Source organism: Nannospalax galili, unplaced genomic scaffold, assembly GCF_000622305.1.
Source record: "Nannospalax galili isolate Female #2095 unplaced genomic scaffold, S.galili_v1.0 scaffold368, whole genome shotgun sequence".
In the NCBI taxonomy this organism is placed as follows: domain Eukaryota; kingdom Metazoa; phylum Chordata; class Mammalia; order Rodentia; family Spalacidae; genus Nannospalax; species Nannospalax galili.
This window is the reverse complement of record NW_008359963.1, coordinates 949,181-964,335: the sequence shown is the minus strand read 5'-3', so window position 1 is coordinate 964,335 and position 15,155 is coordinate 949,181. Positions and strand designations below refer to the sequence as shown.

Here is a 15,155-nt window from a genome sequence, read left to right as displayed (position 1 = left end):
TTAAGTATTTTTCTTTTTAAGATATTTATTCTTTTAATTTTATGTGTATGGGTGTATTGCCTACATGTAAGTAAGAGCACCTGTATTGTGCAATGTCTGCAGAGGTCAGAAGAAGGCGTCTGATTCCCTCCAACTGAAGTTATGAATGGTTGTTAGCCATCATGTAGGTGCTGGGAATCGAACTCGTGTCCTCTGCAAGAGCAGCCAGTGCTCTTAACCACTGAGCCATCTCTCCAGTTCCTAATTTAAGTATCTTTAACACATGGATATTGTTGCTTTTCGAAGATTAAATGCATAAAATTTAAATACAAAAATCATCCGAAGTAGAGGCTAATTATTATTTATTTAATTTTTTTTGATCTTTTTGAGACAGGGTCTCCCTGTAGCCCCAGCTGGCCTGGATCTCACTATGTAGACCAGGCTGGCCTTGAACTCACACAGACCTGCCTGCCTTGGCCTCCCAAGTGCTGGGATTAAAGGTGTATGCCACCACCCCTAGCCAAGGCTAATTCTTTTATTCTAAAAGTACCAACTACAAAGTCACTTTAAGTTAGGGAACTTCCTATGTAACTCTACTGGAATTATAGATGACCACTTGACAAAATGTGTGTGTGTGTGTGTGTGTGTGTGTGTGTGCACTCACAGCACCTGCGCACACATAACTGCAAGTCAGCCCTGTCCCTGTGATTTAAGGAGTGCCCCCGACTACTGCCAAGCATGTCTTATGGCTTTTCTTCAATTCCCACCACAAAGGTTACTGATATAACTACTGGGGGCAGTAGATGGGCATATTAGTAGTAACAGAATCATCACTGGAACATTGGAAACTATTTCCCTGTTGTGTCCCAAGCCAGCTCACATCTACAGCAGCAGTATTACAAGGGAGAATCTTTACAAGAACAAAGTACACCTGGTCTACATAGCAAGTTCCAGGCCAGCTGGGGCTACAGGGAGACCCTCTCTCAAAAAGACCAATCAAAAAAAAATTATAATGAAGTACAGGCAAAGTATTCAAGGACAAGGCTGGTCCACATAGGTTCTGCAGTTCCAAGGCAGGAAAGGGGAACTCTCACCACTAGAGTGAGTTTTGCTGAGCAGGCGCTTTCAATGAGTCTCTTCTAGGACAGGCCACTCAGACTCTCAACGCCTGCCGTCCCTGCTGCTTAGAGGGGAAGCTCAGGTTCAGGCTGCACAGCTACAAGGTGGCAGTGCCAGGTCTCCAGCCCAGGAAGTGTGGCACCAGTCATGTGCTTAACTGCTTTGAGATGATCCCGTTCAGAAATTGGTGGTGGAGGGCTGGAGAGACGGCTCAGCAGTTAAGGGTGCACACTGCTCTTGCTGAGGACCAGAGTTTGATTCCAAGCACCCATGTCAGGCAGCTGCTCACAACTGCCTGCAACTCTAGCTCCACGGAATCCAATGCTTCTCAGTGTGCACCTCCCCTCATGAGCACATGCTCACACACAGAAACATGGATATATACATAATTAAAAATAGAAAAAAAAGAAATTAGGGGGTTATTGAGGAATTCCTTACAGTGAGAACAGCTCAATTCCTCCCCCCTCCCTCAATTTCTTTCTTCCAGAACAAAAGTTAAGAGAATGGGATTTTCTAGAACAAAGTCAGAAGGTATGGGTAGTGTGGGAGGCTGTGCTGGGGAAGACCGGCCTCTGTTCCCACTGATACACGCCCTTCTGACACCACCCTGTCCTAACACTTTCTTTTCCTCCTGGAGCTCCGGCTTGGTCTTTCGCAGTTCCTGAAAACCACCAAGCACATTTCCATCTTAAGATGTTCGTGCTTTCCATTCCTTTGCCCCAAACAGTTTCTCCAGACAGCTGCAAAGTTGTCCTTTCTCCAAACATTACTCAGTTCTTTGCTAGAGTGTCATCTCATCAGAGAGGCTGACTTCACCTGTTGGCTGCTGTGACCCCAGTGCTTAGGACAGACCTGTCACATGGTGTGCACTTAACGGGCTGGCTGAATGAATAAGTGAATGATTAAGAATGAAAGCCTACGGGCAAGGACATCAAGAATTCACTCTTCTTCTGCTTCTCCGTGCGTTTGTTTTCAAAATTAAGTGGATTCACGTCAGCATTGTGACAGCTCTGTTCTGAGGTTTTGTGACATTAAGAGTTAATAATATGTTATAAATGTGATGGGGGTAGAGGCTAGGGAGATGGCTCAGTTCCATAAAGTCCTGGCTGTGGGAGCAGGGTCTTGGGTTTGGGTTCCCAGCACCTATGCGAAAAACTGGGCACCACGGCATGTGCCTGTGATCTCAGCACGCATGCACACACAAATAAATGTGATGATAGATTTGTACTTCCAGGTCTCTTAAAAATTACTATCTTCTAAGAACAATAGAAAACAAGACAACATGTTTGGAGATACGATATTTGCAGACTTCCATTGTTGTTGAATTGGAAAGCTCAAGTTAAAAATCTCACCCAAATATTCAACTCAGAACTAAAAGGAGCCAGTCTTTGTACCCTAAACTTCAGAACAGAGCCTGTCACAATGCTCAAGTGAATCAACTTAATTTTGAAAACAAATGCACGGAGAAGCAGAAGGAGAGTGAATTCTTGATGTCCTTGCCCCTAGGCTTTCATTCTTAAGCATTCACTTATTCATTCAGCAAACCCGCTAAGTGCACACCATGTCTGCACTAAAGTATTTCATTTCTTCCAGGGGTCTCTTGGATATTTCTCTTCAGTCCCTCTCTTCACTCCAGGATATTGGTTGGAACGTTCACCAGGGAGAAGCACTCCCACGCTGGCCAGTTCCCACTTACCACAGAGCTAGGCAGCTACATGAGCCTAAGTGCTGGGTCATAAATAAATATTGTGTTCTAACTTTAGAACTGCAGTTCAGACAATGCTGTACTTCATCTGTTCTAGGACATACAGTTTTATATATCAGAGACTGAAATTTAGTTTATAACAAATGACTTGTAGTTTTATAGAGTAATGTTTTTTCTTTTCTTAAGGATCCATACAATACTGGTATGCTTTTTTTAAAAAAATTTATTATTTTTATTTTATGTGTATGTGTGTATTGCCTGCATGTAGGTAAGTGCACCTGTGTTGTGCAATGCCGGTGGAGGTCGGAAGAGGCTGTCGGATCCCCCGGGACTGGAGTTACAGTCAGTTGTTAGCTGCCATGTGGGTGCTGGGATTCGAACACAGAAGTTTTCAGTGTTCTTAGCTGCTGCGCCATCTTTCCAGTATGCTTTTAAATAAATATTTACTATTTTTATTTTATGTGTCTGAGTGTTTGCTTGCATGTTTATAAGTGCACCACGTGCAAGCAATGCCCACAGAGGCCAGAAGAGGGTATTGGAATTGGAATTACTGATGGTTGTTAGCCACCATGTGGATACTGGGAACCAAACCCAGGTCTTCTGGAAGAGCAGTCAGTGCTCTTAACCACTGAGCCATCTCTCCAGCCCTGAGTACTAGTATATTTTAAAACTGGTAACATATAGTATATACCATGCATAAAGGAAAATTTACAGGAACCAAGTGAATAAAAATTAATCTCAAAGTGGAGTATAGACTTTTACTGTGCATTTTTGTTTTATGTGGAGTCTTTTCAACTCAAAAGAACTTACTGAATTACTTACCTCAATTCAGAAATATCAGCTTTATCCAGGGCATTTAGCGCCACAATCGCCTTGTCTACAGCTGGCAGCACACTTTTCAGCTCATTCGTAGTTTTCTACAATGAAAACATAATACATAAAATGCATATGAATACATGTAGCTATACATTTAGAATTTCTATATATTGATAGAAAATGGGTACTGGGAATTGAACTTGGGGCCTCTGCAAGAGCAGTCAGTGCTCTTAACCACTAAGCCATCTCTCCTGCCCCTGTTCTGACACTTGCATGGTACTCCTAAGTTACACATTTTATATCACTTAGATATGTGCACATAGGCTTCTATGGGAAATATTCTGTTCTAAATGTAATGTGTTTTCCAATCGCTGATGAGAAGGTGTGTGTGGGAAGCAGAAATTCTCAGTGGCTCTGGACATGTCTCTCAGACTCAATGTAGTATGAAAGATGGCCTTTGAGGAGTGCTTCTGTTAGAGGTGGGCTCATGAATGTTTCAAGGAAAAAAATGAGATATTAGTTTCATTATACAGAAATGCAAAAAGTATCTTTTAAAAAAAGCTTTGCTCATTATTTTTATTTATGGGTATGTGTGTGCCTACATTTGATTATGTGCACCATGCATGTGCAGATGCCCACAGAGGCAGGGGGTATTGGTTCCCTTGGAGGTGGATGGACAGGCAGTTGTGAGCTGCGTGATATGGGTGCTAGGAACCAAACTTGGGTCCTATGAAAGAGTAGTGTTTTTAACCCATGCCATTTCCCCAGCCCACTGTAAAAAATATCCCATTGATTACCTTTAATTTCATGTACAAAAAGGAAATTGAGGCAAAGATTTGTGGGATATGAAATGAAAGTGATTGAATAATAAAATCACTAGAGGTTATTATAATATTGAAGGACAAATCATAATGAAAAAATTCACATCATACCTGAGCAATAAGTTATTAAGAAGAAAAAATAAATTTAGAAGTAATGAAGTGGATCTTGGCTTATTTAACAATATAATTATCAAAGAAGAATAAATCATATAATCAAGTCTGGCATACTGACATACACCTGTGATCCCAGTATTTGGGAGGCTGAGGCACGAGGTTTGCTAGTTAAAGAAACCACAGGTGGTTCAGGAACTCGCAAATTAAAATTACATTGAGATTCCATCTCGCTCCAGTCAGGGTGGCTGCCATCAAGAAGATTGGGGTAGGGGGTGTGAGAGGTACAGGCAGAGGGAGGACTCTTAAATATTGCTGGTGGGACTGTACACTGGCATAGCCACTATGGAAATCAGAATGGAGATTCCTAAAAGACTAGCAACTACCATGTGATCCAGCTACACTGCTCCTAGGTACACACCTGAAGGAATTCCAAGTTAGCATACCACAAAGGTACTTGCACATCCATGTTTGTTGTAGCACTATTCATAGCCAAGATATGAAGCTAGCTCAGATGCCTGCCAACAAGTGAATGGATAAAGAAATGGAAAAAATATCAGCATAGGACACGAAGGTCCTAGAGGGACTGTGAGGTGGGGAGGAAGACTTGAAATGCCATCATAGCAGATGCTGTTTGATAATCATAAGAATGCTCATGATATTGTCAATAATGGGTTCTGACGTTGAAAGAAATGTTTAAACTATCAAAACTGAGCAGGCCACTTCCTCTGTTTTCCACAAAGATCATGAGAGGGTTGGGAGATTAGGCTGTTTCCTTAAAAATTATTTAAGCTTGCACTGAGCATGGGGGGTGGGGTGAGGAATGACACACATTTAATTCTAGTACCTCGGAGGCAGAGGCAGGTAGACCTCTGTGAGTTTGAAGCTAGCCTGGTCTATATGGTGAGTTCCAGGCCAGTCAGGGTACATAGTGAGACCCTGTCTCAATAAACCAAACCAAACCAAACCAAACCAAACCAAACCAAACCAAACCAAAAAATAACCAAAAACACGTCCCCCAAATTTAAACTTCTAACTTTTTAGAAGGTAAATTGAAAAGGGAGTCATGTTTTCACATGATTCCAATACCTAGTGCTCAAAGACAACGAATGATTGGGCCCTTCTTAGCCCCATTGTTCTGTGACAAGTTCTACAACTACTTTGAATTTAATAATGTGATTAAAGAACTTACTTTTTTTCTAGAGATAGGGATTTCTGGAGATAGAATTACATATCAGGCTTCACCATACTTACCTTCCTTAAATACATGCATTTACATGAAAGAATGTGAAGGCGGCTTAAAAAGATTAATGAAAAGAAGCAGGGTTGATAGTAATGTTAATAATGAAACTTCTTTATTCCTGACATGAACTCTTCTTCAGTCGTGTTAAAAACAATGAAGAGTTGATCAGCTCTGACCAGAAGTCAGACAAGTCAGAAATGGTGACGGGCACACGTGGAAGGCAGACGCGGCATACACACTTGGTAGAGGCAGGCAGAGTTTGGCAAGTTTGAGGCCAGACTGGTCTGCACAGCGAGTTCCAGGCCAGCCAGGCTGCATAGCGAGACCCGGTCTAAAAAGGGGTGGGGATGGGGTGGGGGACGGGACACAGCAGCTGTGAAGTAGTGTTACAGGGAAATGAGAAATGAAAACCACAGTGAGATGTGTTTCATATCACCCAGAACACCTGTAGTACAAAAGATAGACAGCAGCTGGTGTGGTGGCTCACATCTTTAATCCCAGCACTCAGGAGGCCGGCAGTTGAATCTCTGTGAATTAGAGGCCAGCTTGGTCGACACAACAAGTTCTAGGTCAGCCAGCTAGGGCTACACAGTAAGATCATGTCTAAAAGAAAAAAAGCCACCAAAACATTTTGAAGTTATGCAGAGAACAACTTAAAATATGTATTCACATTCACTATGGTTCATAATAAACATTGTCCTTATACTTTAGGAGATTAGCCAATGATTGTGGCTCATGTATATAATTTGTAAATAATTATGTGTATATATCTATATATGTCTTTTTCTTTTCTTTTTTTTTTTTGAGACAGGGTCTCCCTGTATCCCTAGCTGGCCTGGAACTCACTATGTAGACCAGGCTGGCCTTGAACTCACAGAGATCCACCTGCCTTTGCTTCCCAAGTGCTGGAATCAAAGGCATGCACCACCATGCCCGATTTATCTATATATTTCAATTGATGTGGTTGCTTCTCTGAGCAGGATTGATTGGCTACTAATCAAACTAGAGTTGTGCAAACTTATTCTTTTCTGCGCATGCTGGCTCCTGCTGGGATTCTAATTGGGAAGGACCGAGGGCAACAGAGGGCTTCAAGAGCAAGTAACAGAAGTGATACATGTCGAATGCCCCGAGTCGCCTGGCTCTGTGTAGATACCTTTCTTGGAAGCCAAATGTATTTCTAATGTGGACCATAGGGTTCCAAGGTAACCTGCAAAGTCTCCTGGGATTGCAGATGTCCTAAGGATAGGGCTTATGCTCTTTTACTCTCCCTACTTTGGTTTACTAGTTTCCTGTGTGGGCTGGGGCCTCAATAAACATCTGCTGGGATAAAACAAAAAGTATAAGTAGTTGGGACAGTCTATTAAAAGCAGTCTGATCTTTACATTTGAGGTCAGCAACTAATTTTGCAAATCTCTAATGGTCTGCATTCACTGTGATTCAGTTTTACCTGAGCATAATCTTCTACAATTCTTACTTCTTCTGCAACAATTTCTTCATCCTGTTTAACGAGCATCTGAACTTTTTCAACTATTTTTGAATCTTTCTGTAGTTTTTCCAACAAGACTTCTGTTTCCTAATGAACCAAACAATTTTTGGAATGAATTTTGATACATGATTTCTTTAAAGGAAAAATTTAAATGCTTCATTTAATTACTATAAAATTTGTCAAAATTAGCCTGAAATATAGTTAACAGAGTAATTGGCATGACTACTGTAAATATGATTTCATGCAGAAAGGTGATAAGGGTTGGGGTTGTACTTCAGTGGTAGGATGCTTGTGTGAAGTCTTAGGTTTAATCTCCAGTGAGACACACACACACACACACACACACACACACACACACACGCACACATGCAGTGATGATTTTTAAAATACTTGACAGCCACTGGGCGTGGTGGCACACGTCTTTAATCCCAGCACTTGGGAGGCAGAGGCAGGTGGATCTCTGTGAGTTCAAGGCCAGCCTGGTCTACAGAGTGAGTTCCAGGACAGCTGGGGCTACAGGGAGACCTTGTCTCAAAAAGACAAAAAAAAAAAAAAAAAAACCCCAAAACTCGACAGCCTGGAGATTGCCATAGCATATTTTAGATACATTTAACTAATTACCTAGAGACACTTTTGAATAAGTTTCTACAGTTAGCTATATACCTAGGACCATATTTAATCATTAAAATTCAATTTCTTCATAGTTGCACAGCTACATGGTAGTTAATTTGGAATTTTAATTCACCTTTGTCAGGTATCAGTCTTTTGTATTAGACTATGAGAGTCTTTAAAAGAGATTTAAGACAGAAAAATCCTTTGTTTTTTGCTCTATTTGAGGGCTGATTATCAAGAGCTCTTCTTGCATGTCTGTCACGAGTGCAGTCGCTTCCAGTATCTTGGAGAGACCCATGTAGAAACGATTCCTGAAGGGGAAGGAGCACAAGCTAAGCCCTCCACCCCCTTATCAGAAATGCCTAGGATCAGGAGTATGTCAGATTTGGGAGCCTTTGAGTTTTGGAATATTCTGGCTGAGCATTCCTAATCTGAAGTGTTCCAAAGTCTCAAGCTTTTTGAATGCTCTATGTCTGTGCTGCAAGTAGATTTCAGACAAGGGATGCTCGACCTGAATGAAGAAGGCTAAGAAATACCACAGAATATTAGCAAATATAATTTGATAGTATATAAAAATAACTATATATCATGATCAAGTGGGGTTTATTTCCGGGATGCAAGACTGATTCAAGATTTGAAAGTCGGGAACTACATTAATTGAAAATGAAAAAAAATGACAAAATTCATGATGAAAACAAAATCAGAAGAATTTTCCTCAACTTGTTAAGGAACAGGGGCCATTAAAAATAAAATGGACCACGGGCTGGAGAGATGGCTCAGTGGTTAAGAACACTGGTTGTTCTCGCAAAAGACCCGGGTTCGAATCCCAGCACTCACATGGCAGCTAACAACTGTCCGTAACTCCATTCTCGGGGGATCCAACAGCCTCTTCTGACCTCCGTGAGCACTGCACGACAAGGGTGCACTGACCTACATGCAGGCAACACATGCATACACATAAAATGAAAAAAGTAAATAAAATGAACCTCTTTTGGCTACACAGTGAGTTTGGGGACACCCTGAGCTACATGAGACTGTCTCAAATGCCCCTCCCCCTAAAAAAGTGAACTCTAAGGAAAAGCTGGAAAGCAAGCAGATTTGAGGCTCACACCTAGCAGTACTCACACCTAAGACAGGCAATTTGCCCTTTAAATCTGTTCATCCCCAGAAGGGTAATTCCAATGAAAAGAGAATCTTTAATTATGTGGTCTCTTTCCACTTTGAAGCTGGGATGTGGGGATTTACCAAGAGCAAAGAGCAGGGCTGGTCTTGTCATCTTTTGCTATCTAGCTGTACTTGCTAGAAATGGTTAGTTAAGGTGGCAACTCTTAAGGTGGTCCTGGTATGTTCTAGGACTGTATGAAGTGTGGAAGGAATGCACTACTGAGCCACTTCAGGAGATGTGAAGCTAAATCTGAGGAAGGCAAGAATGTGTGACAGGGCTCAGTCATACCAACGGCATGATTATGAATGCAGAGCAACCATCTTGGGAAGGAAAGGGGTTACCACAGGTCCTAGATTTAGAAGTGGAAGGTCCATTAACCTCTCTTGACTCTTGTCTGTAGGGAATCTAGGCTCTTTACCTAGGCTGTTCTCGTCACCCTCAATTTAACTGCTAAGCAACAGAAATCTTTTATTTTTTTTCCTTTTTTGAGACAGGGTCTCCCTGAAACCCCAGCTGATCTGGAACCTGCTATGTAGACCAGGCTGGCCTCGATCTCCCAGAGTTCCACCTACCTCTGCCTCCCGAGCTCTGGGATTAAAGGTATGCACCACCACACCTGGCTAGCAACAGAGATGTTAATCTAATGGGAACCTCCTAGAAGACAGAAAAATTCACTACTGAACTCTAACGTGTCTTCTTCAGCCTCACTGTATTTAGACTATCTCAACTGCTCTACACGGAAATAATACTGACTCTATCATGTTCATCTGACTGAAATGCAAAAAGTTAATGAAATTTGACCCTGAACCCACTTTAGCAAAATGCTATCAAGACTGCTACTTCAGTTAAACATCAGGCTTGTTCAGGCTCTGCACACACAGACTAAACTCTTCAGTGTGAGTAGTGATGAAGCATCATGTTTACCTGTACGCCCTACTGGACAGTGGGACCAGCATATGTCCAATTGTCCATATGTCTTGATGCACCTGATGAGTGTCATTTTTAACTCACTTGGCTCTAGATAAGGAGCCTTACTGGTCTCTCCTCTAAATGAGAGTCATACTCATAGCTATTCTCATTCAGTATTCCCTAGGATAGTCAGAATGGTCAGGTCCAAGGGTATATGGCAAAGTGACTTATTATTACTATTTTAATAAGGAATTGTTAGCTGCATATGCAACAGGTCTGGGATGGACTTGTAGAGAAATGGTTCTATTATGAAGCCTTCAAAACCTTTCATGCCTCTATGTAGGCTGTCTAGGCAAAGCTTAACAACAACTGATTTCACTCTTGGCAAAGCTCCCTTGATCCTCCTGGTACATGATAATCTGGGATACTTGTGAGCAGATGTTCAAGGCTGGTTCCTATCTACTCACTATCTTCCTAGGAGGTTGTCCTGAGACACCCCAGTGTCTCTCAGGTTCTAATTAGGTATGGGGGGCTGGGATTGTAATTTAGTGGTGGAGTGCTTGCTAGAATTCTTAAAACCTGAGTTCCATCCCAAGCACCATAAAAAAGTAAAAAGCAGGCAGAAAGAATGTAAAAGAGGATGGGGAGGAGTGCTGTGAAATGTTTTCTGGACCTCATATAGCCATTGTGCTCATGAACCCAAGGCCATCCATGGTTTTCTGCACAGGATCAAGTCAGCAAGATCAGTCGTCACTTCAGCAGGCAGTGCTAATTGGACTCAGTGGATTATATATAAAAAAAGGAGAGGACATGAAGTAGGAGGAGGACAGTGTGGGGGAGGTGAGAGGGAGAGGTTGGAGATATGATCAAGATACATTGTATACATGGATGAAAATGTAAAAGAATAAAAGATATTCTAAAAAAAGAAAACTCACAAAAAAGAGATTCTGATTCTGTCTGAGGCTCCCTACCTTGTGTCTCCTCAAGTTCTCAGACATGGCTGCCACCAACACAGTGACTGGTGGCAGTGTAGTGCGGGTGCTCCTCAGCACTAGGGTGGCCCATCTGTGTGGCAGTCACCAGGTCCCCTTTCTTTTGGTGTCATTCTAAGGCACAGGAGTGGTGCCTCTAGCCATTGTCTGTGTAAGGAGACACTGTCTGCACCTGCCTTCCTTCCTATGTAAGGAATAAGCTGAATCTAACAAGGGTTCATTTCTCTCTGACAGATCTGTTGGCCTTACCTTGGGGCATCCTCTGGATGCTTACACGGAAGGAAAAGCATACTTGTCTTTTTAAAGATGTGCTGTAGTATCTGCCCCATGCTCCCCACAAAAGGGGAGATGTGAGTTCACCATTTTGTGTATGTGTCTATTTTTATAATAAAATAAGCAAAAACACCAAAGTAAAGATCCATGTTTCTATTTCGGTCTCAAAGTCTTACCTCTTCATTTGCATCTCTTCTTCTCTGGACCTCAAGATGTGTGTAAATGTTTCCAAGAACAGCAAGTAGCTGCTGGGAGTGATATAGTAATGCCTTCTGGTTTCTTCAAGGTATTTTGTGCTCAAATCTTTCATACTTTTGTGGATTTCAACACATGTTGAGGCAAATTGTTGTTTTACATTCTGAAGAATAAAATTTTTTATAATTAAAAGAGAATCTAAACATGCATAAAAGGATAAAACTAAACTCTAACTTGAAATAGTTGGTTACTTTCTGAGTTGTAGACTCATACATACAGGCCCTGGGAATGCCACCACGACCACAGGCGCTTTGTGGCTGGGAGAGTGACGAGGTAGAAGAGGCAACAGTGGGTGGCTGATGACATTCCAGACTCATTCTTGGCAGGCTGAGGACTTTATCTTTCCTTTCCTTTCCTGTCAATAGCATGGCACTCCAGGAAGTTTCTTTGAGTTGGGCAATGCTACAAAACTATCAGGGCCAAGAGTAGAACAAGTACCCCTGTGCTTAGACTGGAAGAGGATTCAGGCTGAGGCAACTTAGACCTGGTTTCCAGTGTCTAGATGCGCATGCCCCACTGACTGCTGGTTATGGTTAACACTGATGCATTCTCATTCTATTTCTGCCTTCTCTCTGCCCTTTGTGGCCTTTGTTTTCCTTGAACTCTTGGGCCAGTAAGGATGCAAAGCCTCTTTCTGAGGCCCACACTCAGTCTCGGGTCTCTAGGCATTTACATTTTCTTTCGGCAGCAATTTGACCCCCTTTCTTTCAGCTGGGCCCTAGGGATCTTCAGTTTGATGTTTCTAGAATAGATTTATAGAGAAAGGGGTGGGGTATACAGAGATGAGAGGGAGACAAGAATGGGTGGGGTTGATAGTAATCAGCATGCATTATATACATGTATGACATTGTCAAAGAAAACATTTGTTAAAAAAAAATACATAGAAGGTGTTGATAGTAATCAGCATGCATTATATACATGTATGACATTGTCAAAGAAAACATTTGTTAAAAAAAATACATAGAAGGTTGCAGAATCCTTACCAAAGGATCTGCTGAGTTGTTGATTAGGGGGCCCCAGAGGCCCCTAAAACAACACAGGCTTTGCCAGTCCTCTAATTTTCCCACCAGAACTACACGATGAGGTCCTATTGCTGAAGACATCACACATCTTGGTTGCAAGGTATAGAAAAAGCAAAGTGAAAGCGAGCTGGAAACTTCTTCCTTGCTAGCTAACCTTTCCAAGTACCAGAAGGTGCTATGTAGGCTGCTGGGACAGAAAAGGCATTAATGGCCCAACTCAGCTGTGAACCCTACACACTGCAACAGCGACCTGATAGGCAAGGTGTGTCCATCTGTGCAACAGTGACATGAATGCTATGGGGCTAACCAAGTGCCATCTGATTGGATTGAAGGTCCACTCAACAGGAGGAAATCCATGTGTCTTACAGTAAACCTGACCAATAACCCATGCCTGGGGAGGTCACAGGCCCAACTTGTGGGGACCTAAAGGCTCCACCTTGCATAGGTCTGAAAGGAAGTTACTGGGGGCGCGGCCTGGCTTGCTTTGAAAGTCTGAAGAATACTTCTGCACTGCTGAGGAGTGCATGATCATTCTTAAGATACACCCTCGGTGGGGAGGTCGGATTTCCAGGTCCCTTTATAAGCTCTGTAACACCTGCAATAAATGAGTCCTTGCCTGACTAGACTCCCCGTTGCGTCTGAGTGTCCCCAGGTATTGGGAGCGGCGTGGGCTGGTGAATGGCGTGCTTACTCATCCCCAATCATCACTGCACTGGGGGGGTCACTGGTTCAAACCCCCGGCAACTGGCGCCCAGCATGGCACTCGAAGGAAGGTGAAAAGAAGAAAAGAAAGAAGAAAGAAAGAAGGAAAATGAGCAAAAACGGATTGGGGGCAAATCAAGGATGTTCAGGGTAAGCAAGACCCTAAATATGGGTAACACAATTTTTAAGTTTGAAGACCCAGTGCTTAAAGGGCTGAGAGATATGCTTAAAAGCAGGGGATTGGATCTGTCAGACCCTGTAGCTCAAAAGGTTTGGGCAGAGGCAATTCATTTGGCTCCCTGGCTACTTGGGGCTAATGTTTTTACTGGAGATACATGGGAATCATGGGAAGGGTTTGAGGAAGAAGGAAAAATACAACAGATATAAAACCAAAAGCGGCCAAAGTAACAAATGGCACCTCGGGCGTGCCCTGGCCAGCTTCAGAACCTCCCAGGCAGAAGGGTGGGGTGGAGCAGCAAAAGCCACCCACCCCACCCGCCTTGAACTAATGCGTGAGTGGGTCAGGGGCCGCGGGAAAGCTGGGTGGGCATTGCCCCCCCGTGACTGGTATGGGTCAGGGGCTCGCGTGAAAGCCGGGTGGTGGTACCACCCCCTGGCCAGCGATCAGAGCCCGCGGCTGCCAGGCGCATTAAAAAAAACCAAAAAAACAAAAAAACACCCCAAAAGCAAAAAACAAAGAAAACCACAATTGGCAGTGCTCCGCAACCGGCTCTGGGACAGCTGAAAAGGCCTGGGGGAAGGTGGCCCCGCCCCTTCAGTCCCATGGGTGGCCAGGGAACCACCCTGCCCCCAAGTGCTACAGCCCCACTGACAGCAGCATTCGCCAAATCCTGGGTCGAGGAAGCCCTTAGTAAAGCCTACAATGTTTTCACTGACTGGGGCAGATGTGGAGAAACCAAAAAGCAGCTCAATTCAAGGAACTCATGGCCATTGCTTTCTGACAGTATTTAGACTCCCTAAAGAGAGAAAAGCCCTTAAAGAGAGAAAAGCCTCTATCTTCTTACAGCATCTTAGGGGGCACCAAGGATTGCCTGGGCTTTTATCCCAAGGCAATGCAGAGGCAGACAAGATGGCTTACAGGTACTGCCTCTGCAACAGCCAGGGATAAAACCTAGGGGACTCAAGCCCAGTTCCTTGTGGCAAACAGATGCTCCTTTTGGAAAGCTTAAGTATATTTTTGTGTCCATTGACACATTCTCACATGCTTGTTGTGCTACCACTCATACAGGAGAGAAGTCTAAACATGCTCAGTCTCATTTTCTCCAGTGCTTTGCTACATTGGGATTGCCCCAAAGAATTAAAACTGACAATGGACCACGTTTTGTGAGTAAAAATTTACAAGATTTCTTTTCACTTTGGGAAATTCAACACAATACAGGAATTCCCTACAATCCCCAAGGGCAAGCCATTGTAGAACGCAACCATCAAAACCTAAAAATTCAATTACAAAAACAAAAAGGGGGAATAAGCCCCCACCAACAATTGTGTATGGCCTTATTCACTATTAACGTTCTTAATTTTCAAAAGAATCAGTTGGAATCCCGGTTTCAGAAGCATTGGGGATGACAGGAGCAGAGACCTGAGGTACAGGCAAGATGGAAGGATCCCATTACCCTCATGATTATGGACTTCCCCAGGACCCCCTCCGGTTGGCCACGCTTGGCTCCCGAGTTAGGCAGAGACTAAGACTGTCATGGGCTGGTGTTACCCACGCGGCTGCCCTTAATCATGACGCATTTTTAGCCAAAGATGGGTAAGATGTCCCATGACAAGTACTCCTAAGACAGGACATGCACACGGCCAGGTGCATGATCCAATGATGGGCAAGGCTTGATCAGAGGTGACACAACCTAAGACAGGCAAAAATGCATAAGATTAGAGGAAGGAGATAGCCATCTCTCCTCAGGGAGCTGCCTATGAGGTG

At 43.2% G+C, this 15,155-nt stretch overlaps 1 protein-coding gene across 1 annotated transcript in view; it reads right to left on the bottom strand.

Annotated features, from left to right (window-relative positions):
- The window catches only part of Dnah14 (dynein axonemal heavy chain 14), a 322,248-nt gene that overhangs the window by 89,169 nt on the left and 217,924 nt on the right, over positions 1 to 15,155 (bottom strand). Inside the window, 4 exon segments of the mRNA XM_029559013.1 lie at positions 3,626 to 3,720; positions 7,242 to 7,367; positions 8,086 to 8,203; positions 11,408 to 11,589. Of these exon segments, the coding sequence (XP_029414873.1) occupies positions 3,626 to 3,720; positions 7,242 to 7,367; positions 8,086 to 8,203; positions 11,408 to 11,589 (521 nt within the window).